Source organism: Vanrija pseudolonga, chromosome 4 (genome assembly GCF_020906515.1).
Source record: "Vanrija pseudolonga chromosome 4, complete sequence".
In the NCBI taxonomy this organism is placed as follows: Eukaryota; Fungi; Basidiomycota; class Tremellomycetes; order Trichosporonales; family Trichosporonaceae; genus Vanrija; species Vanrija pseudolonga.
In genome coordinates, this window is record NC_085852.1 from 2582600 (window position 1) to 2603905 (window position 21306).

The 21306-nt window shown below is 62.9% G+C and overlaps 6 protein-coding genes across 7 annotated transcripts; 1 reads left to right on the plus strand and 5 right to left on the minus strand.

The window, feature by feature from the left end:
- Positions 1–375: 375 nt before the first annotated feature.
- On the minus strand, positions 376–4221 carry KRE6_2 (Beta-glucan synthesis-associated protein KRE6; the record flags this gene model as incomplete). 2 transcript variants are annotated; one of them, XM_062772843.1, is made up of 3 exons in its annotated part: positions 376–1900; positions 1940–2715; positions 3355–4221. In XM_062772843.1, the coding sequence occupies 3 exons, from the start codon at positions 3622–3624 to the stop codon at positions 769–771; spliced, it is 2178 nt and encodes a 725-aa protein (XP_062628827.1). In that variant the 3' UTR covers positions 376–768. The 2 variants fall into 2 exon arrangements, with proteins under 2 accessions (XP_062628827.1, XP_062628828.1); XM_062772844.1 differs by lacking the exon at positions 3355–4221 and adding an exon at positions 2959–3042.
- A 3149-nt stretch (positions 4222–7370) lies between these two features.
- Positions 7371–8997, plus strand: LOC62_04G006283 (uncharacterized protein; the record flags this gene model as incomplete). Its single annotated transcript, XM_062772845.1, has 2 exons — positions 7371–8618; positions 8679–8997. The coding sequence occupies 2 exons, from the start codon at positions 7371–7373 to the stop codon at positions 8784–8786; spliced, it is 1356 nt and encodes a 451-aa protein (XP_062628829.1). The 3' UTR covers positions 8787–8997.
- Positions 8998–9246: 249 nt separating this feature from the next.
- On the minus strand, positions 9247–10486 carry CNB1 (Calcineurin subunit B). Its single transcript, XM_062772846.1, has 7 exons — positions 10265–10486; positions 9863–10013; positions 9740–9825; positions 9598–9692; positions 9493–9548; positions 9380–9439; positions 9247–9346 (listed from the first exon to the last, which is right to left on the minus strand). The coding sequence occupies exons 1-7, from the start codon at positions 10314–10316 to the stop codon at positions 9319–9321; spliced, it is 528 nt and encodes a 175-aa protein (XP_062628830.1). The 5' UTR covers positions 10317–10486; the 3' UTR covers positions 9247–9318.
- A 1236-nt stretch (positions 10487–11722) lies between these two features.
- CDA_2 (Chitin deacetylase) lies at positions 11723–13958 on the minus strand. The gene is made up of 2 exons (XM_062772847.1): positions 13570–13958; positions 11723–13336 (listed from the first exon to the last, which is right to left on the minus strand). The coding sequence occupies exons 1-2, from the start codon at positions 13703–13705 to the stop codon at positions 12180–12182; spliced, it is 1293 nt and encodes a 430-aa protein (XP_062628831.1). The 5' UTR covers positions 13706–13958; the 3' UTR covers positions 11723–12179.
- An 811-nt stretch (positions 13959–14769) lies between these two features.
- Positions 14770–17339, minus strand: glo3 (ADP-ribosylation factor GTPase-activating protein glo3). Its single transcript, XM_062772848.1, has 5 exons — positions 17214–17339; positions 16757–16875; positions 15778–16605; positions 15194–15554; positions 14770–15134 (listed from the first exon to the last, which is right to left on the minus strand). Exons 1-5 carry the CDS (start codon positions 17277–17279, stop codon positions 15099–15101), a joined length of 1410 nt encoding a protein of 469 aa, XP_062628832.1. The 5' UTR covers positions 17280–17339; the 3' UTR covers positions 14770–15098.
- Positions 17340–17591: 252 nt separating this feature from the next.
- On the minus strand, positions 17592–20062 carry Fbxw7 (F-box/WD repeat-containing protein 7). The gene is made up of 4 exons (XM_062772849.1): positions 19681–20062; positions 19073–19588; positions 18314–19035; positions 17592–18265 (listed from the first exon to the last, which is right to left on the minus strand). The coding sequence occupies exons 1-4, from the start codon at positions 20039–20041 to the stop codon at positions 17708–17710; spliced, it is 2157 nt and encodes a 718-aa protein (XP_062628833.1). The 5' UTR covers positions 20042–20062; the 3' UTR covers positions 17592–17707.
- Positions 20063–21306: the final 1244 nt, after the last annotated feature.

Here is a 21306-nt window from a genome sequence, read left to right on the forward strand (position 1 = left end):
GCCAAGAATACGCGTGCAGTGGTACTTGGTTGCTGCGCAATGCCCAAGACTTCAATTCACATGTTTCCAGCTCGGCGACCTTGGCACCCGGCTTGGCTGCCTGGGCATCGGCCTCGGCGTGACTCACTGACGCTGGAGTGTGGCCTGGCTGGCTGCGGTAGGGGTCAAGAGGGGATCAAGGAACACACAAACCCAAATACCACTGCATGTCGTCACCCAGGGTCGTCAAGACATCGGTGAATCAGGGAAATGTGGCATCACCCTCAAACCACTCGACCTGACCCAAGAGCACCGCCTCGCCTCATTCAACACAAACACGACGAACGATGACAAGTGGACAAAATTGTGCTTGCTTAGTGGCGACAATGGTCGCAGTACATGCTCTCTCTGCCAGCTCCTGTTCTAGGTATCGCAATGCATGATGCAACAAGTGCAGCCCGCCTTATGGCAGGCGTGGGGGTGTGGGTTGGCTCAGCCGGTGTGCGGGGTAGGTACGAGTAGGTAGGTAACGATTTTATCAAACTCTATGAAGGGGGGGTTGTTTGGTGTAAAAGCGCTACGTGCGCCTGTGCGGCTTGGTGCTGCCGCAGCTACTTGTTTTGGCGCGAAGAAGCAGGGTCCGTTCGTTACGATCCGTGATGAGTATGCGGCGTGAAGAAAATGGGAACAAGGATGCGTGGGGAGGGTGAGGGCGCGTGGGATGATGTTGGTTGGTGGTAGCGACCACGCGCGCCATGAGGGTGGGGGAGGTCTAGGTGATGATGGCTCTCAGCATCCACCAAACGTGTTTTTGGGGTAATCGTTGCCGGCAAGCTTCCACGTTGTGAGGTTTGCGTTGCTGTAGGCATTGATGTGTCTGTTGATGTAGTCGGCAGTAGGACGCTCGGGAGGGTCGCAACCAACACTGCCGCCCTCCTTCTGGTAGACACGGACGTAGTCGATACGCATCTCGTTGGGGAAGATCATGTCGTTGAAACGAACTAAGTCGAAGTTGTTGGACATGCCGAGGTTGAAGATGAGGGCCATGGGCTCCTCCGAGATGAGACGCTGGCCAATCTCGACACGGGGGTTGGGGCCGACAGCTGCGGGGAACATCTGCCAGGCGGGCTTGCCCTGGTTGATCCAACCAACGTAGCCATTCTGGCGGTTCGTGAGGTCGGCAGACCACTCCACACCAAACGAACGGAACTGGCCCGAGACGTTGGCGTAGACGGCGTTGTCGACATAGGACACACCGGACACGGCCTCTTGGTATACACCGCCAAGGTACGAGTTGAAGTGGGTCACTGACTTGTCCCAAATCTTGGCAGCCTTGGACGTGTTGTCATACTGGTAGAAGTCGTCGAATGGCGCGAACTGTGCCGACTGCGACATGGCACCCTTTTCAACAGTGGGGTCGATCTGAGCCTCGATGATATCGATTTCGACAGCACCACGGCCGACACCGGGAGGACCAGGGTGGTCTGCGCCAGGGCATGGGCAGGCGGACAAGCGCTGGCCGGGGAGGTACGACAGAGCTCCGTTGTAATTGTTCTGGTCACCGGTGGTGAGGGCAGCCGCAGGACCTGTGCCGTTGTTGGTGGCGTAAGTCTGGTTGGGCATGATACCAACATCGCACGACGAGTACGAGTAGGGCCACAGACCGTCGTTGGTGGCACCGTAGCCAGGACGGCCAAGGTTGCCCATGGTCCAGATACCGGGCCAGAAACCGGAAACGTCGTTGACACCAGGAAGCGAAGCGCTGACCTCGATGTAGGCATTCTTGAAGAAGCAAAGCTGGTTCCACGACTGGACCATGCCCGACTTGAACATGAGGTTGTGGATAGGCTGCTGGGTCAAAGTGATGACGAGGTGACCATCCCTGGTGGTGACGGTTCCAGGGTCGTACCATTCCAAATCGCTACAATGTTAGCGTCTGCACGCCGTGCGTGTCACTCACTTTGTAGGCCAGTAGTGGATGTCGACGGCGGTGAAGAAAGGGTCGTCGCCAGGGTAGAAAGTACGTCCGGGCTTGTTAAACTCGTCCGAGAACACCAGGTTCCACGTCGAGCCAGAGTTGTCAAAAGGACTGTTCCAGATCTTTGCACTGTCTGGTGTATCGGGGTCGATCATCTGAGGGAAGTTTGACAGTTCTGGGTACTGGCCTGAGCCGTTGATACCGCCCAGGTTGTAGCCAGCCGTGTTGCCACCGTTCGAGTTCTCGTTGTCACGGTAGTAGTTGATGATGGGATAGCCCGCGAACAGCATGACGAAACCGGCCAGCAGCACGAACAGGGTGAGGGCATTGGACCATCCACGCCATGATGAGAAGACAAAGGGCGCCGACAGATCCTTGCGGTCGGCGGCCGTAAAGGTGTGCAGCTTGTCGTCAATCTCCTCATCGTGATCATAGCTGTGGCTTCCGGGCGCGGGCCCACGGAGCGCGACGTTTTCTGATGTCACGCCGGGGGAAAATCTGTTGGCGTGGCTGGCGGAAGACGAGGCTGGAGAGAGATTTGCCGTTGGCCCATAGCGGGCATTGGTGGCGGAGCTGAACGAGGAGGGGGGCATGCCAGGCTGGCCGGCTGAAGGACCGTATCTCGCGCTGCCGGTTTGATCGTAGGACGAAGCGAGTGACGCCTCGGAGCTGCGGTTTTGTTCTGCTAGACGGCTGTATGCGCCAGCGGGGGTCTGTGCGGCGGCGAGAAGCGGCGCCGATTGAGTAGACGAACCAAACTGGTGATCGCGAGAGGGCATACGTGGCGAGCGTGGGGATGTGAGTTGTTGGATTTGCGACGAGAAGTGTAGTGATGGGGAGCGAGGCGCGGTTGTGGGCGAGTGGGAACAGGCAGCGCGGTTGGCGGCGGAAAATAGAGAGGTAGCGTGGTTGAACAACGAGTGTAGAGAGCGAAAGTAAAAGCGATGTAGTAAAGGAGGCGGCGGGGGAATGCGTCAGTTTGTGCGTGGTGAAACACGGACCCAGAGAAACAGGATGTGCACAGCCAGACGAGGGAGGTAGTGAGGGAGGGAGAGAGAGAGACAAGGGCGGGACAGGGATGACATGCGAGGGGGCTTGGGCGTGCTTGTGTTGGCTGCGCCGATGAACAGACGACTGGCGGGCGCGGCAGCACGCGCCAGGATGCCATGCCATGCAATCCAGCAAGTCCAGCTAGCAGATGGACGGCTGGCGCTCCTGGCTGTGCTCTCAGGATCCATAGAGCGAGGTCACAGGCCTCTTCTACTTTTAACCGGCCGATTGGGAGTGATGGTGGTTATAAGGGGGACGGGGCTGTCGTCGCGCTGGCGCTCGGGCGCAGCAACGCCCATTGTTTGTGGTGATGGGTTGCAGGTAGGTGTGGATGGGTTTGTACTCACAATCTTTGGCGCAGTGAAACCTCCACTCTTCCTTGAGCCTTGGTTGCGTTGCTTGAACATGTCGATGGAGAAACGACGAGATGTCTCCAAGGAGGGAGACGATGGTGGTGGTGCGGCGGAGGCGGCGGAGGCAGCGGCGACGGCAGCAGCTCTAGACGATGTCGCAGCAGCAGCAGCAGCAGTGACAGTAGTCGCTTGACGGGAAGGTTGGGTGAACTGGGAAGGGGGCGCAGGAAGAGGTGCAGCCGCTCGCGTGGTACGAGGGGCCATGGATCTGCCAGAGCTGTCAGGCCTAAGGAGCGGCGGGAAGAGGCACCGTGCGCTGGTTGGGCCGATGGAGTGCTGTCGGGTTGCGTTTGTGCGACTTTGGTCGGTCAGTTGTCGCGGCGGCGGGCGGCGCGATGATGACTGCGGCGCTGGGTAGGTGACGGACCCGGGGGGAGGGGGAGGGAGAACTGCGCTGCGCTGCGCTGCGCTACGTGCTGGGAGCTGGGAGGGAGAATGCTTGGTTGGATACGAGGCCCAAGCAGCTTGGCAAACTGCGGCGGCGCGCGTCGACCAGTGGAACCAGATGGGTTCGTTTAGGCCGAGAGCTTGTTTTGCTCTGGGTAGGCAAGGTGGCTAAGGGAAGGGGAAGGCAGGGGAGGGAGGGAGGGAGGGAAGGCAAGGGAAGGTGTGTCAAGGGGGTGGTGCACCAGCAGGAGAAAAAAAAAGCAACGAGGCAGGGAAGTGCAGATGGGAGTGGAGTGGGGTGGGAGGCTGTGCGCGTGCGAGCCAGTTGGCTGTGATGGTCGTCGTCCGCTGGTCTTTGGCGCTCCTGGCGTTCGTTTGGCTGAGAATGTCTACCTGACAACGAATGAACAATACGGGACAGAGAGAATGGAATAGTTCAGAGCGCGAGATGACGGAACGGAGAGAGGAAGGGAGCACGCGCGGCAGTGGCGGCGGCGGCGGGGCGGATAACGAGGCGGAGGCGGAGGCGCCGGTGGGCGGTGCAGTGGTGGTCGTGGTTCAGTGGTGGTGGTGGCACATTGACTGGGTGGGCCAGCTGGGGTGGGGTGGACGTGGGCTGCCTGCACTGCACTGCTGGTCGTCTGCGCACCGAACAGTGACAAGGCTTTACCGTTGGAGTCGCAGGGCTACAAAAAAAAAACTGAAAGTATACTCCCGTCTCTGTTCTGGTGCCGCATCTCACTCTAACTCTTCAGGTCCGGGTTGACGTCAGGGTTGTAGGGATGGCGCCACTGCGCCCTGAACCACCCACCTACGCGTGCACGCGCCAGCAAGCGTCACAATGACTGCTGGCTGCTGGGCTGTGATGAAGGCTCCAGCCAGCGACAAGCACGACAAACAGGCAGCACCAAGCCCACCTTGGCTGCTGCTCCCCCCTTGTGCAATCGCTTACCCCGTCAGTGCTTGCTTCCTCTTGTAATCTGCCTGCGCCAGGAACCTGGACAAGTTTCAATCTACAACTAAATTTGGGCACTAAACGTCGTCGCCGGCCTGCAGAAGCAGAGCTGCGAGCCAGCCAGGCAGCCAGCCCACCACCACACAGCACAGATCCCTGCCGTGATCCCGAACAGTCTCCATACGTCCAATGCAACGGACCCAGCCACACACACATGACCATGACATAGGCGTGCGTACAGCTGCCGCCTATGAAACGAGGTGCACACTGTCCATCCCCCATCGCCGACGCCGGCGCGCCGCCGGCCATGGAAAGGAAGATCAGTCGCCGACCTGAAGGAAGACTTGCTGACCTGAGGCCGCGACTCGCAGTGGCGCCCGTGCTTCCCTGCACGTCGCCATCTTTGGACTGTGGCAGCGCTAGCCGTGCTTTCTTTGGCCAAGCACACCAAGAGCACGGAGTCTTGACCGGCCGGCTGGCCGGGCGTCGCAGCGCGGGTGGGGAAGGAGGGAGGGCAGCAGCAGCGGCGCGTGGCGCGTCCACCATCCGCGTGGGCCACTGTCCTGAATAGAAACACACCATCACCGGCGTCAGTGTCGGACAACTGAGCGGGCCTGCATTCACCACCCTCGGTGCGCGCCGAGGGGAGCCAACACGTGCTGGCGAAGACCATGCTCCAGCCTATCTGTTGCAAGCGCGTCTGAGGGCGACACGTTACCGCTCGCGCAGCACCGGGGCAAGGAAGTGACTGTATGAGCTTGCTGTTACATGCCAGTCAGCCTCGGTCGGGCTCGAGGCTGAATGAGGCCGGCCTGCATGCGTTGAGTACCCTCCAGCTCTGCTAGGCCAGGAGCATCCAGGAAGTGCAGGAGCCAACGCGAGCAGCCCAAATCAAATTGGCGCCCGCCCGCGTGCCCCCGAGTTGGCCGGGGGGAAGACAAGAAGGCTAGTGTACGCGAGGCATGCATAGTGCACTTAGTGATGCTGCCAGCGCGCGAGCTGGCAGTGTTACATGTGGTCGCCAGTGGGGTCCGGCGGCCGCAGAGGCGAGCCAGCGCGCAAGGTTGCGCCCAGAATCTGGGGGGATGGGGCGTTGGGGCCAACTTGAAACACGCCGATTAGGCTGGTCGCGTCGTCGTGGTTCTGTTGCTTGCTGCATGCGGCGGCGTCTGGCGTCTGCCTCGCCCCTCTACCACCACCCCACCCTCACCCACCGGACGGGAACTAGAAGAAGCAGCTCGCCTGCTCGCCTGCAGCATAGGCCGAGTGGCGGCGGCGGTGTAAAGGATGGCAACAGCGAGCAAGTGAGCGTTGCTGCTGTCGACCTCGTCGACGGGGTACGTGCTGCGCTCCTGCTGCTGCATTGGTTCCAGCAATGCTGCTGCAAAATTCCAGTGCCCGTTCACTTTCGCCCGCCTCTCACGCCCGGCACGCCCGCAAGCAAGCGGGACGAGTGCCGATCCCGGAGCCACGGCGCATTCTTTGTTCTGGCACGAGTCCCGTCGCGGCCGGCGAGCCCGTTACATTCGACATTCTACCTTGTGCCTCCCTCCCTTTGCCAGCGGTAACGTCTGCCTGGCTGTGGCGCGCGCGCAACGCGCAACCACGAGATCCAGATGGCCGTCTCCCCTTGCCTTTCCCCTCTGCCGGCCCTGGTGCCACACCTTTTATTTTCTCGACACGCAGCAGTGAGCATGTACAGCTAGTTACACCGCTGCAATGTTCACCCGCTGCTAAAGGTCTCGGCTCCGTCACCCTGCCGCGCCCTGGCCACCTGGCCACTTTGGCCGGCATGAGGCGCAGCGGCGGTGTGCCCGCCTGAAACTGACTGGCGCTGCTGCTGCTAGAGATGGTGGCCTGTGCGATCGCGTTCGCGTTCTGATCGCGCTGGCTGGCGCGCTGGCTTGCCGTGCCGCCGTGCCGTAGCATCGCGCCCCATCGAGGCCCGCGCGCGCGCGTGTCCTCGTGCGACGCGGCGGTAGGTGGTAGGCGTCGTGGTGGTGCCAGGCTTGCCAGCTGCCGAGCCTACCACCTCATACCTCCCTGCGTTAGCCATCTATTGTCGTCTGCCGAGTGACAGTTCCCTGTGGCGGCCCCTGGTCCGGTCCCTCGGTGGTCCCTGCCGTTCCGTCGTGGCGGCACCAGCGGCATGACGCTGGCTGGCTCGCTGCAACCTGTGACAGCCTCGTTCTGATTGCAGCAAGTGCGATGCGGGGACCGTGCTCGCCGTCGTAGTCGATGCTGACGGCTGCGGCCAGGAATGGAAGGCAAGTGGGAGGGACGGAACGGCAGCTGCTGCATCGAGGGCAGGCAGGCAGGCAGGCAGGCAGGCAGCATCGCGCTGCTGCTCCTCACGTTGCTCGCATTGACTCTCTCTCTCCTTCACTAACAACATACACGACGTCCATCTCGACACTCGCACGAACGCACGCACGCACGACGCTGACTCAGTTCAAGGCCAGCATCAGCAGCAGCCTGCACCCCCCACGCTCCTTACTCGACGCTCTTTCGTTACGCCGCCAGCACCTCCCCCCTCCCCCCCTCCCCTATCTATCCCATACCCCTCCTCCCACCTAATACCATCTTGCATTGATTCCCAGCGATAACCATGACAGCCCGCATCCCCCAGCTGTATGCGCCCCGCCCGCCAGCGGCCGCCTCGAGGCCAGTACCGCCGCCGACCGACGTGCCCGAGCCCGTCAACCCCTTTGCGTCGACCGAGGCGCTCGTGGCGCCGCGCTCCAACGCTGCGCCATCAGCAGGCGGCGGCGGGCTCGCACCGCCCGTGACCGACGCCGAGCTGAACCGCAACTCTGCCAACCTGAGCTCTATCGGGGACCTGTTCATGGGCGGCGACTCTGACGACGAGGAGACAATGGCGCCGCCGAAGAAGGCTGCAGGAAGGGCACGGTCCAACACGATCGAGACAAAGTACGCGACCGTCGACCGCGCGGCGCTGCACGCCCGCGTGCGCAGCCTCGAAGGCTCGGTTGAAGACGGCGGGTCAGACTACGACGCGGACGACAAGAGCACGACCATCAGCTCGGGCGCGCGTATCTCGTTCAACGGCAGCTCGCACGCCCGAGCGCTCGTCCAGCCCATGCGCAACAAGTCGATTCTGCGCAAGGCCGGCGAGGAGCGCGAGCCGCAGCAGCAGCGCAACCAGGTGCAGTTCTCGGGCCAGTCGACGCCGCCGCCGCAACAGCAGAGGCAGCTGCAGCAGCAGGCGCCGTCGCCCCAGCAGCAGCAGCAGCAGCAGCAGCAGCAGTTCCAGCAGCCCTCGCCGCAGTCCTACCCGGCCAACAACCTCCCGGCAGGGCCACCGCGCCAGCCCGTCGTGATCAACTTCCCCACGCCCAACATTGCGTCCCCTCCGACACCGACGACGCCTACCCGCGGCGGCGGTAGCCCACAGCCGCAGCTGCACGCGCCGCGCCCGGAGCGGCCGACGGTGAATGTGCACATGCAGACGCCGATCTCGCACCCGCCCATCTCGCCGATGCTCGCTGCGCCGCCACGCGCCGTCATCTCGCCGCTGACGCCGCCCGCCAGTCCCGGAATACAGGCGTTTGACCAGCTACGCGAGAAGCACGCGGCCTTCCGCGAGGGCGAAGACGAGGTGTTCACGCCGTTCTCGCCGCGCGCGCGCCAGGCCGGCCCGCGTGTCCGCGCGCCCCAGGCCAAGTCGGGCCTCGCGGCGCGCATGTCCCGCCCGTTCACTATGGGCCCTGTCGACTTCTGGAAGCGCTTCTCCACCGCTGGCCACCTTGCGCGCCACGATAAGGAGTCCCAGTGGATCTCGGACCACAAGCGGAGCATCTTTAGAAACCCGTACTTTACGTTCCCGCTGATTCTCGTGAGTAGCAGCAGTCGGACGACACAGTCCCCGAGACACGGCTAACACCCCCGCCCACAGTCCCTCCTCGCCGTCGGCGCAGTCATCACCTTTGTCATCATCAAGCTCCACAACCAGCCCTCACTAGGACAAGGCCCAGTGCCCGCCCCATCAGCCGCCACGTCCTAGAAACTACTCCTTTCGCATCTGTCACCATCGTCACCCCCGTCACCCACCCACCTCGTCACCCACCTCGCCCCGCCACGCCCCACGCCGCCATGTTGTTCGTCCCATTCATCTCTCCACTGTTGAGCAGGCTCCTAGATTCCACCCACACACCGCGCATGTCTGGTACTTGCCTGCCCATTGTCCCATTGCTACTTTGCACACTGTCCATGCCACTTGCCCCATAGCATCATGTCGAGTAGTCTGACATGCACTGCTCGTTAACAGACGTGGTCGTCGGGTTAGTTTGGGGTTGGCTTCGAGACTTGGCTCCCCGTTATGAGCACGCCAAATCAGCCGCGGTGCCACTTTAGTGTGGCCGTCAGCGTAGTCTATGTCAGCGTGGTTAGTCGCCCCGTCGCTAGTCCCTGTTCGCCCCTAAGCGGTCTCCCCACCCGTCCCCGCACGCTAACCCCTCCCCACTCTGTACACATTATGCAGACGCTCTCTCTCCGCACGGGTATATGATCGATCGTGTCGTGTCGCCTGCGTCTACTCAGAACAGGTCCTCGAGGGTCATTTGCCTGCGGGTCAGCGTGGTCATCATTCTCACTCACTTGACAATGTCTGTGCTCGCGACCATGTCTGTGAACTCTTCAAACGAGAGCTTGCCGTCGCTGGGGCGTTGTGTCAGTGGTGACTAGTATGGTCAGAATCGAGCACCACCCACCCGTCCTTATCCGCCTCCATGATCGTCTTGTCGACAATCTGCTGCAGCTGCTGGTCCTGAGCCGTGTCAGCTCACCGCGCCCACGAACGCCCCGCCCAAACCCACCTTGAGGTTGTTGCCAACCATCTGCTTCAGGACGAGATACAGCTCGCCGTTCGAGATGTACCCGTCGCGGTCCATGTCGTAGACTTTGAACGCGACTGGGCGTGCGTGAGCAACCTCCCACACGCTGTCATACCAAACCTACACCTGAGCTTCTCGTCGCGCCCGCCCTTGCTGCTGAACGCACTCAGGCCGCCGACAAACTCCTGAAAGTCGACCGTGCCGCTTCCGCTGTGACGGTCAGCTTTACTCCCCACATCCAACGCACTCCTCGTCAAAGATGGCAATCATGCGGTGCGCGAGCGGGTTGTTGGCGATCTGCGGGATCTGGAGGAACTCGTCCTTGTCGATCGAGCCCGAGCCGTCCTTGTCGAGCTTCATGAAGCGCTTCTTGAGGCGGAGGAGCTCCGGTGCCGAGACTGTGGTGGGTAGGTAGGGGTGGCAGCGAGGTGGGTCGGGCACGTCGTGGCGTAGGGCAGGCGGGGCAGGGCGTGTTGCGTTGCGTTGGCGAGGCGGCACAGCGGCGTGGCCATGGTCGGGCGAGCGGGGCGAGGGCGGCGCCGTGGGCGGCGTTCAGCAACAGCGTGGGATAGCAGTCAGAGCCAACAACAGGAACAGAATGACCACGTCAGCGCTCGCACTCGCACAATACCAGCCGACAACAACGCACAGTTCGAGTTCTTCTCGAGGTTGGAGAACACGCTCGACTCAGCCTGGCCCATGGTGGTGGCGTGGGGGGTGGTTCGGTGTGGAGGGTGGGGAGCTGTGGTGTGGTAGTCTGGTCCGGCCAGTCGATATATCGTCGCGTGAGCAGGTGCGTGGGCTTGGTGTGCGTGTAGTAGAGTACAAGAATGAGTGCGTGTAGAGCAGTAAAGATGTGACTGACTGTCTGTCGACACGGTCAGTGACGCTTGGACCGCGACTGACAACGAGCAGGAACGGGACGCGAGGGCGGAAGCATTTTCCGTATGACATAACCAGCGAGCAGCGCCGTGTGGTGTCGCCACTCGCCGAGGAGCAATTACAACGAGCGGACTGCAGGCGGCAGTGGGACGTACGAACGCGTCAGATATGCATCTGGGGCCGATGCAATGCTGACTGCAATGGGCCAAGGACACGCCTGGCCAAAGTAAGCATAGGAGGAAACGGAAAACGGCTGCACAGCTCGCTGCCGATGGTACATTGCCCAGTGTTTCTTTCCTCCTCCACATCTCACTCACTCAGCTGACTGGGTGCTAAGTGGTCTAACATATGCACATGGTCCCCTCTCGCATTATCCAGAGAGGAGACAGCAGAAAAATCCCTTCCCAGCCGTCAGTCGTGCATCCACGAGCCGGATTATAGGGAGTCGGAGCGGCGTCCACACATGCCCCCGTAGCAAAAGCGGAGCATCAGTAGCCAACTGGTGCGTCGTGCTTGATGCTGGCAGAACGGGTTCGAGCCCGCCTGCGGGATCCGAGCCGCTCCCAGGAGGAAGGGGAGTGGTAACGGGGTTCCGGGGCAGGAGAGAGCCTTTTGTGGGGGGGGGGTGCGGTGTGTGCGGTGTGTGTTTGTGGTGGTGTGTGTATGTGGCGGGGTGATCCTCGGTCTTCACCAGGTCTGGTTGCGGTGGTGTCCGCAACCCTCTTCTTCGGAATGCAGTGTACGTATGTCGCCTCAGAGCCAGTTACTGTGTCCAGTTCCGTTTGCATGGCCTGGTGGGGGAGACGGAGAAGCCAAACACCAACCCGGCAACCACTGCGGTCGTCCTCGACCGACCTCGTATTCCGTGAGCACCAGGCAACGGTCACACGTCAATCCAAGCAGCCATGTCGCACCCGGGTACCATGGTGCAATTGGGCATGCATCTCTGCCTCGTTCCCGAACAGTGATGACTTCCGAGGGCTGCCTGCCTGCGCAGTTTGTCGTGGATGTTGTGCGTTTGTGGCAGCTGCCTGCACTCTTCTCTCGCTCCCTTCTTGAGCCCTGCGTTCCTGGTTTCTCTGCACGTAGCCTGGCGGGCTTAACATTCTGTAGGGAGCAAGAAGCCAGTCTTTGGCTCTTTGAATCGCTCGCACAGTACCTTTCGACAGCCACGAGAATCATCGACCAGTATGATGGTGTACGAGAGCCCCTAATCCGACCGCCACCCACATACCCGTTTGCGTACAAGCGGCCAACGGCGGACGGTGCGTCCCAACCGACCATTGTTCGCAGCCCCGTCTACTGCCGCGTCCATGCACCAAGCCCAGGTCTGCTGCGGCACTGTGGGCTCCTCGTCTGCGCCATTCGCATAGCGGCCCGAGCCGTGGCGCCCGCTCTGGCCGCCTCTGGCCGCCCTGTCGCACGCCGATTCTCCCGCGCTCCCTCCCACCAGGCACACACACGCACATTGATCAAATTAGTTCATGCGTTGATCAAATTAGTTCATGCGCGCGACGGGCCACATGCTACAGAGTATGGAAATAGTCCTTGTGCGGCTCCTGGGGGAGAGGCTGGATGGAGGTGGTGGCTGCGGCGCGCGGGCGGGGAGTCGTAACGTAGCGAGCGCTCTGGCGGCGAGAAATGTCCTGAAATGCGTATGGGTGGGCAGGTGGGTGGTGGTATTAGAGGAGGAGGGCGGCGGTGAGGCCGAGGAACAGCGACGCGGCGGACACGGACGACACGGCCAACGCGCCGCTCGCGTTCTTCTTCGCCACTGCCGACGAGGAGGAGGACGCGCTGGCCGAGCCGGAGACGGCCGACGCCGAGCCAGACGCACTGGCGCCGGCCGACGCGCTGCTCGACGTCGTCGTGTTGCCCACACCAGTGTACTGCGCAAACGTAGGGAACGTGATGTTCGTCTCCTCGTAGGGGTTGGAGATGTTGAGACCGGTGGCAATGGGCACAATGTACTTGAACGCGGCCTTGATGGCGGGGTACTGCTTAATGAGCTCGCCCATGGTGTAGTTGTTGATCTCGTGGTTGAGCACCACCGGGCCGTGGGTGGCGTACGCGCCGGCCTTCTGCGCGTTGATGACCTTGAGGTAGTTGTTGTCGACGTCCTGGGCGGTGACGTTTCCGATGCCGACCTTCCAGTCGTCCGTGTCGTCCGACCACACGACCGTGGTCATGTTGAGCAGGCTCGCAATCAGGCGGATACGGTTGTCCGTGTCGCCAAAGGGCGGGCGCCAGCACTTGGGGGTGACGCCAATGACGTCCTTGATCGCCTTGCGCGTGTAGTAGAGCTCGGCGAACGCCTGCTCGTTGCTAAACGACGTCATGTACTGGTGCGACCAGGTGTGGACGCAGATCTGGTGGCCGTCGTCCTTCGCACGAATAGCCTGGACGGGCCAGTCCATGACATTCGAGCCGATGAAGAACATGGTCGCCTTCTGGTTGTTCTCCGCGAGGAAGTTGTACAGCGCGTTGTGCGAGCAGTTGGGTCCGTCGTCAAACCCAAAGCCCCACGTCTCGGGCTCGGGCATGGTTGTGATGTCGGGGAGGATGCCGGTGCTCGCAGCGGGCGTGGTGCACTGCTTCCACGTCCACCAGCAGTCGGGGTCCGCGTTGTCGTAGTTGACGCCGGCCATGTTGCCGTTGGCCGTGCCGCGGGGGAGGTCGTTTGGCAGGCGCTGGTTGACCGTCGCGTTGATCGTCGCGAAGAGCGCCGCGGCCTCCGAGTCGCCCTGGACGAGGGTGGCCGCTTGCCAGATGGCCGGGAACTGGGCCTTGATGGTGTTGACGGGCGCGTAGGTGTAGGGCGCGCACTCGGCAACGGGGTCTGGGGTGGGCGGTTAGCATGGCCTCGAGCGTAGCGAGAGGCGCGGGGCAGCGATGGGCGGGGACGCCTGCCGGGCGGTGTGGCACGCCGAATCCACCAAGTGTACGACGACCCTCGCCACAAGCAGTGCCACGATCCCGAGATCCATCGGATCCGCATGCGTCCACTCCGCTGCGCACCACACGACCCCCTCATCCGCAACCACTGCCCGCCGCAGTCAGCTCAAGACTCACCGACATTCGTGTTGTCGACCTGGCGGCGGTGGATGACCGGTCCGCCGGGGTTACGGCGCGCGATCTCGTGGCCGCCGCAGCCGGTGTGGGCTGCCGCGAGGGGTGCCGCGGCGAGGAGCAGCAGCGAGGGGAGCATTGCGAAGAGGGGAAGGGCAAGTGGTGAAAGTGAAGGTAGAGAGCGTGGGGAGTCGAGTAGTTAGTTGGGTCGACTTGACAGGTAAAGAGGAGGTAGGGGGGAGGGGGATGCAGCGTCAGGCGGCGCGTGCTTGAAGAAATCGAAATGGAATGGCCTGGCCGCGATGCCGGGGGAGCGTGAACGAGGAAAGAGACACAGAGCAAGAGCAACAGACAGGCAGAGCGTGTTGCATGTATCTAGTTGTAGGTCCGAGCTGTCCGTCGCTCCTCCCACGACTGTTTGCATCTGTCGGCGCCGCGCAGCAGCGTCAAAGGGCCGATGCGGGCGGCTGTTGCCTGTTGGCTTCTTGCAAAGTGGAACAATGGCAGCAGCCATCGGCTCGCTCGGCGAGTACAGCCAGGCTCGGTGGCGCCACACAGAGCCAAACTTAAGGAACCGCGACGTAAATAGATTCGCAAGGTGAGATTAAGCACTGCCGCGCGCAGTCGAGGGATCGCGAGGGACCGGGGCGATAGCGCTGCCCTTGTCTGTCAGGCGAGCATGAGGGTAGGTTTGCCTTACTGGCCTGTAAGCATGCATGCATGTCCTTGCCGAACCGAGCTGGCACACGACGACGGCGTCCGCTCAATCCCCCGCCCCGCCGCCCCGCTCGCTCGCAAAAGGCCGATGCTGCCACCTCCACCCAATTCACGCCCATGCGATACTCTGTTTTGCGACGATGAAGGGCCCACTCACTCACCAGGGCTCGGTGGTGCAGCCGCCCTTGCCTTGTCGCTCGCCCTGCTCTCGTCACCCCGTCAGCAAGCAGCGGGCCCACCCCGCGGCGGCGTCACCTAGCCTAACACCAACGTCGCCGTCGTCGCACCCGACCAGCCGGCGTCACTTAAGTCCTTTTTTGCGTGCGGCGTCACGCCAGTAGAGTCAGTCGGTCGAGCAAAAGTAGCGCCACGGGCAAAACTCTCTTTACCGTCTCAGACACCACTCCCACCCCCCGCCTCATCGTCATTGCGGGCAAACACTACCTCCGGCGCTGCCGCTGCCGCACCTCTTCACTCCACTCCACCTCACAGGGCATGCGTGGTCATTTCCTTTCTACGGCATACGGAAAGTACAGGGATGCACGCCTAAGATGCTGCCAGGGAGGCAAAACAACACATGGCAACAGAGCGAGAGTGTAAGAGAGAGAGCGGGATCGGTGTGGTGTGGCCGAGGACACGGGCTAGGGATAGAAGGGTTAGATGGGCAGGGTGAGCGCCGCCCGTGGCGGAAGCGACACCGTGCCGAGTGACTCGAAACGGTACCAAAGACGCGTTTAGCACCGCGACCTCCGTCCGTCCTACGTGCGAGATCGCGTCGGCGCGCGCGACCGCGTCCGACGCAAGCTACCAGCCCTTTACCTCGACTCGAGCGACGACAGGTAGTCGGACAGCTTGGAGGGTGTTAGCGCCGTTCCGAGCAGTCGCCGACGCCACGCGCTCCACAACTCACCTTGAGAGCACCGGCACGAATCTGGTCGGTGAGGTTCTGCACATTTGGGTCCGCCATGACGCGGCTGGCAATGTCGCGTGCGTTGCGCTCGAGGTTCTGGTACGTCTCGTTGCCCTCGATACCCAGCAGGCCCTCGCCGCCGCCCAGTCCCTCGGCCTCTTCCTCCTCGTCCTCGCGTCCAAAGTAGGCGTTGGACGAAATGGCAGTCGCGCCCTGGAACTGCTGCAGGCGGCCCTTGGCCTCGCTCGTCGCGTTGGCGTCATAGTTGCCTCGCTGGAAGTACATGTCGGAAGAGATGCCCTTCTGGCTGCCAAAGCGGTCCTTGGCCGTCGTGATGTCGTCGGCAGGGTCGTATGCTCGGCTGCGGGTGTTAGCGCGTGGGTTTCATCAATGTGCGCAGTGGAAGGCGACGCCGATGCCGCAAAACAAGCGGTTCCTCGCTCGGCGCCGGGGCAAGATTAACCCCAGAGTAGCGACGAGCGGCGACGTTTGTCGCCGAGCGAGACCAGATTAGACACCGGGTTCCGACCGGTGCCGCGAGACACTCCGCTTCGGCAATCATGACCACCGCACAAAACACTCACGCCTTGGACTGCGACGGGGGCGGCGCGTTGGACGCAACCTGTCCGAATCCAAGCTTGACAGGCACTGGCTTCTCCTCCTTGCGGGTCTGGCTGAGCGGTGTAGCCGAGCGCGAGTTGTTGATGCCCGACGCCTGGTTCTTGCGGCGCTCCTCCTCCTCGCGGGCCTTGAGGGCCGCGGCCTCCTCCTCCTCCTTCTTCTTGTCGTATCCCAGGCGCTTGATGCGCTCCTCCTCCTCCTGGGCCTTGCGCTGGGCCTCCTCAAAGTTGATCGACGTCGACGCCTTCTTGGCACCGAGCTTGGACGCCTTGCCGAGGCGCATGGGGCGGGCGGCAGCGGCGCCGCCGCTTGCGGCACCCGTTCTCAAAGCCGACGACGAGAGCGTGCGGGGCTGGGGGGCAGCGGTGGTGGGCGAAGTGGGCTTGGGCGAGGGCGTGGCCGACGCGCGTGCAACGCCGATCGAGGGGGGAGGGGCAGGGGACGCGGGCTTGGACGGGCGCGGGGAGGGGGTCGGCGCGGCCTTGTCCCACGACTCGAAGAAGTCGTCGTTTTGGGCTGGCGTCGACGAGCGCGTGCCCATCGGCGTCAGGTCGAGCCCCTCGATGTGGATGCCGTGCGGGTATGCCTGCGCGTCCTCGGCCACGCGGCGAGCCAGCTCCTCCTTGTACAGGCCGGCCACGCGCGACGTGTAGCGTGCGCGCGCGTCCGAGTTGCCGGGCGGGAGGAGGTTGGCGCCGCCGCGCTTCTGGAAGAACTCGGCTAGGGCGCCGTTGCCGCCGACCTTGAGGGTGCGGAGCTGCTGGAGCGACCACGAGTCGAGGTTGGTCGAGCTGGGGTGGGGTTAGGGAGGGTTCGGCAACACTGAGCCGGTGCGGGGTGACACGGCAGACACGGGGCGACGGCCGCTAGCCGTCACAGTCCCCTCTCCCCTACTCCCGATCCGCAGCGCTGCGCGCTGCGTCTCTACCTGCGCACACTCACCGGACAAACGAAATGTGTACACCCAAGTTGCGGTGCACGCTCGAGCAGTCGAGGCAGAGGTAGATGCCGAAGGTGACCGAGGTCCAGGTGGGGTTCTTTGCGCTGCAGTCGAAGCATTGCTGTGGGCGGTGGGTCAGCGGGATGAGGAAGGGGAGGGTTGGGCGGGTGGGTAGCATGGCGTCGAGCGGAGCGAGCACGTTGAGCGAGTCGAGTTGCGAGCTGGTCAAGCAAGTGACGTGACGACAAGGACGCAGCTAGTAACACGCCGACGAGCAATGCCCAGCTATCTCGCAATTCTTCTCGTGACACACCGGGCGTCGCGTCGCGTCGCCAGCGTCTGTGTCGTGCGAGATCGGCGAGCGCAGCTGCGTCCACCGCTTGCTCGCTCACTCGCCACGTCGTAGTCGATCGAGATGCCAGCACACCAACACCACACCAACACGACCACCGTACCCACCTTGTTCGCCTTCTGGGCCTTGAGGTGGTTGAACACGGCCGTGGTCTGCGCCTTGGTCGGGTCCATTTTGCGTGCTTTGGGTGTTGGCGGGGCAAGCACTTGGAGGGAGATGGATGAGACGAGCTTGACTGCTAGCAATACACCGGACGCAGCAGCTGACGACGACGACGACGTCGAGACTGACCGACGACCGACACACTGCACGCACCCACCCAGGCCGGTCACCGCGCGCCACGCCGTCGTGGCGTGTTTTTGTTGGATCACATTTATTTACAATTCATCCCAACTTGGCACGTGGCGTGCCTGGGGAGTGAGGCAGTCGCTCAGTCACACCACTGGACCGACACCATACCCAGCTCGTAGCCGCAACAAAGGACAACATGACATATTGTATGGATCGTGACGTGACAGTTGTACAAGTATGGGTAACACCAAAACAACCCTGGTAAAAACGACGCCCCGGCGCGTGCAATGTATGCCCTCACTGGCCTTCCTCACCAGTCGGGGGTGCGCGACAGTGGCTCTGGAGGAGGAAGGTCGTCCTCGGGGCGGAACCCAATCACCTCGAGAACAGTCTTGCCGTTGCGCTGGCAGAGAATGGCACACTTGTCGTCGCGGAAGCACACGCGCCACACGGCCTCGCATGGGCGCGTGAGCTCACGGATGAGCGTGCCGGTCTGAATGTCCCACAGCTTCACCCTGCCGTCGTTGCCGCCAGAGACGATGAAGCGGTCGTCAAACTGCAGGCAGGTGACAGAGTTGTCGTGCGCACACAGCCGGTGCACGCACGAGTTGTCGGTAAGATCAAAGACGATGACGCGGCCGTCCGAGCCGCCAGTGATGAGACGGTCGCCGGAAAGCTGGAGCTGGCCGACGAGCGACGTATGGCCTTGAAGGATGGCGAGGCACTCGCCCGAGCCGGCGTCCCAGACGCGGACAGTCGAGTCTAACGAGCCCGATACGACGCGCTCGCCATCAAACGCCACGGCGTAGATCTGGTGGTAGTGGCCCTCGAAGACCTGGAGGCACTCGCCGGTGTCAATGTCCCAAAGCTGGGGGAGTCAGTAAACACTTTCCATAATCACCACCGTCCCACTCACGCGACACGTGTAGTCGTAGCTGCCGCTGACGACCTGGTTGCCAGCAACCTCGATGCAGCGCACGCTCTGCTCGTGGCCCTCAAGGACACGCAGCATGCGTCCTCTGTCAATGTCCCAGACGCGGAGAGTAAAGTCGCGCGAGCCGGACACGGCAATAGGACGGCCATCGAGAACCTTCAAACAGCGAATGGTCGACGAGTGACCGCGGAGCTTGTGGATGCACTCGCCAGTGGCAATGTTCCAAACGCGAACGTCGCGGTCGCAACCACCACTGACCACGAGGGTCGCCTTGGCGCCCCAGCCTGCAGCCGATCCGCAGACGTCGCTCGAGCGCATGCGCTTGGTCTGGCGCGGGTAACGCATGTGGTCGTCTGAAGCGGTACGAGTTGGAGGGAAGGCAGGGGTGGAGCGAGTTGGTGGCGTTGCGCCAGTAAAGGATGCCCTGCGCGAGGCGCCAGTGTCCGACGAGGACCGCTGGGGAGTGTCGTAGGTGCGACTGCGGTCGGTGCGACGGGGAGAGACAAGAACAAGAGCCCAGACACCAAGGTCGTGACCGATGAGTGATTGGCGGAAGTGGCCGGACGCAGCGTCAAAGACGTGAATCTTCGAGTTGGCCATGCCGATGACAATGTGCTCGTCGTTGACCACGAGCGAGGTGACGACGCTGTCTCCGATGGAAGCATGGGTGGTGAGGAGGCGGCCTCCTTTGATCCAGTTGGATTCTGACTGTCAGCTGAGGCGGAACACATCCCAGCTCACCAGTGAGGAAGGCGTTGCGGAACTGCTCGCGGTAGCTCTGGGGCTGGAGGAGAGGCCTGCGAATCTTGGCGATAGGGCCGAAGGAGGGGCGCTCGCGTTGAGGGGCGAGCATCGGCGCGTCGGCCGCGGCGGTAGGGGCATTGGGCGGCTGTGCCGTCTCGGCACCAGCTGCAGGTGGAGGTGACTGGGGAGCCTGGGACAAAGGAAGGTTGGGGCGGTAGAGCTGGAGCTTGAACATGTCGCGCCAGAGACGCTCGTCCTGCAAGAGTTCGTTCCAGTACTTTGACACGCGCATGGCGCGGCCAAGAGTACGCGCGTCATCGAGGTAGCTCACGCAGTGAAGCGCGAGCTCGACAGGAAGGTCGCGGAGGAAGTCACGCTTGAGTCGTGGCGAGATCTTGCTCGACACAACCAGCGCCTCGTTGAGCTGGAGCTCGCCGATGAGCGAGTTGAGGAATGCGAAGCGCTCTGCCTTGGTGAGGCATCGGAATCCTTGGAGGAGCTCTGTACCGCGGTCTGTGCATGCAGCAAAGGAGGCGGCGTTAGCAAGGTGGTGGTGGTGGTGCGGCAAGGCAGCGCGACGCCATGCAGCCACAAACTAGACTCACTCGGCATGTCGACTTCAATGTCTTGCTGGTCCAAGCGCGGGACAGAGTCGATGCTCGCGCCGTCGTCGGCCAGGTCGTTGATGGAGGCGTACGTCCAGCGTTCGGTTGGGGTGGGGCTCGGCGCCGGCGTGGGCGGCGAGAGGGCCTGCGAGGGGATGGTGACGGGCGCGACCGTGTGCGGGGTCGGCGGGGGCGCGGGGGCGGATGGCGCGGTATTGGCCTGGTGGGGCGGGGCAGAGGCGGCGGAGGCGGCTATTGGCGGCGGCGGCACGTCGGTGCTTGTGCATATCGTCGCTGGCGACGACGCGCTCCCTGCCGGCGGGGAGGGGGGGCACGCCGGCCACTGGCGCGAGCGGTGCATGGTGGGAGGGGGTGAGGGGAGGAGAGAGGGGGGGGGGGAAGGTGCGCCGGCGGGGGGTGGAGGAGCGGCGGAGCAGAAGCGAGCGGGCTGGCTGGGGGTGGGTGGCCTGGGTGGGCGGGCTGCTCGCTTCGGCGTGCGCTGTGGTGGTGGTGGTGGTGTGCACGCTGCTGCTGCTGCTCAGAGAAGAAGGGGGAGGGAAGGTGTCGCGCAAGTTGCGCGCGCTGGGTGTACAAGCACCGCTGGTACAAGAAAGGGTTGTGTGTGGTGTGTACAAGAAAGGGTTGTGTGTGGTGTGTGTGTGTTGTATGTGCTGGGTAGACGACGACGACGAGTAGACGACGAGTGATGGGGGTCAGTCAGTCCAGACACTGCACTGTCGGACAGATGACAAAGGGGGGCCAGGCGGGCGGGCGGTCCGTAACAACAGCCAGGCCAGGGTGAGGGACGGGAGCAAATACAGTGATGAGTGATGGATGAGGAATCACGCCGCCGCCGCCGCTGCTGCGGTGAGCCACCCACCAGCCACGGCGATCACCCCAGACTGGCACTGTCGCACGCACACCAAAGCATCACATTCCAACCCCCGATCAGCAGCGCTGCTGCTAGTGCAAGTCGCACTCGGGCATGCAACAGCACAATGGTGCACCGGTGCTGGTGGACAAAACGATGCTTGCTCGATGCGACACAACACCCCACGGCCACGTCCCCTGCACCACCACCTCCCGCTCGCCCGGGTGTGGCTGGCGGACCCTGTTGGCGTGGGTGGGTGGGTGGGTCAGGCAGGCCACGCACCCACCGCGGTGGCCGCGGTGTCGCGCGCCGTTGCTACGTCACTGGTCACTGTTGACTCGTGCTGCGCTCGTCGAGTGGAGCGGAGAGCACGGGAGTGGGCCTCAGAGCGTCGTGGCAACTTAAGCGCGTGTCGGATGTCGGAGCCGGCATGACTGACTGCGCTGGACTCGACGGCTTGGCTGCGCCCTGCGGTCGGCCGAGATCATAACACGCTCCAGTGGCTGGGAGCCTCGCTCTGCCTCGTAGCTAGCTGCCCTGCTCTCGTCGGTGCAGCGAGAACATTGAGCGCCGAGCCTGCTGCCACCGCCTCGGCAGCCTACACGCATCGTGTCCACCATCAATCGGGCCGGCGCCGCGCCGGTCCACAGGCATCGATCGGCCTTGCGCAACGAGACTCGGAACAACCAAACGCTCTCTCACTCGCTCGACCGCCTCGTGTCACCTCGGGGCTCTCGCTCGCCTGCTCGCCCGCC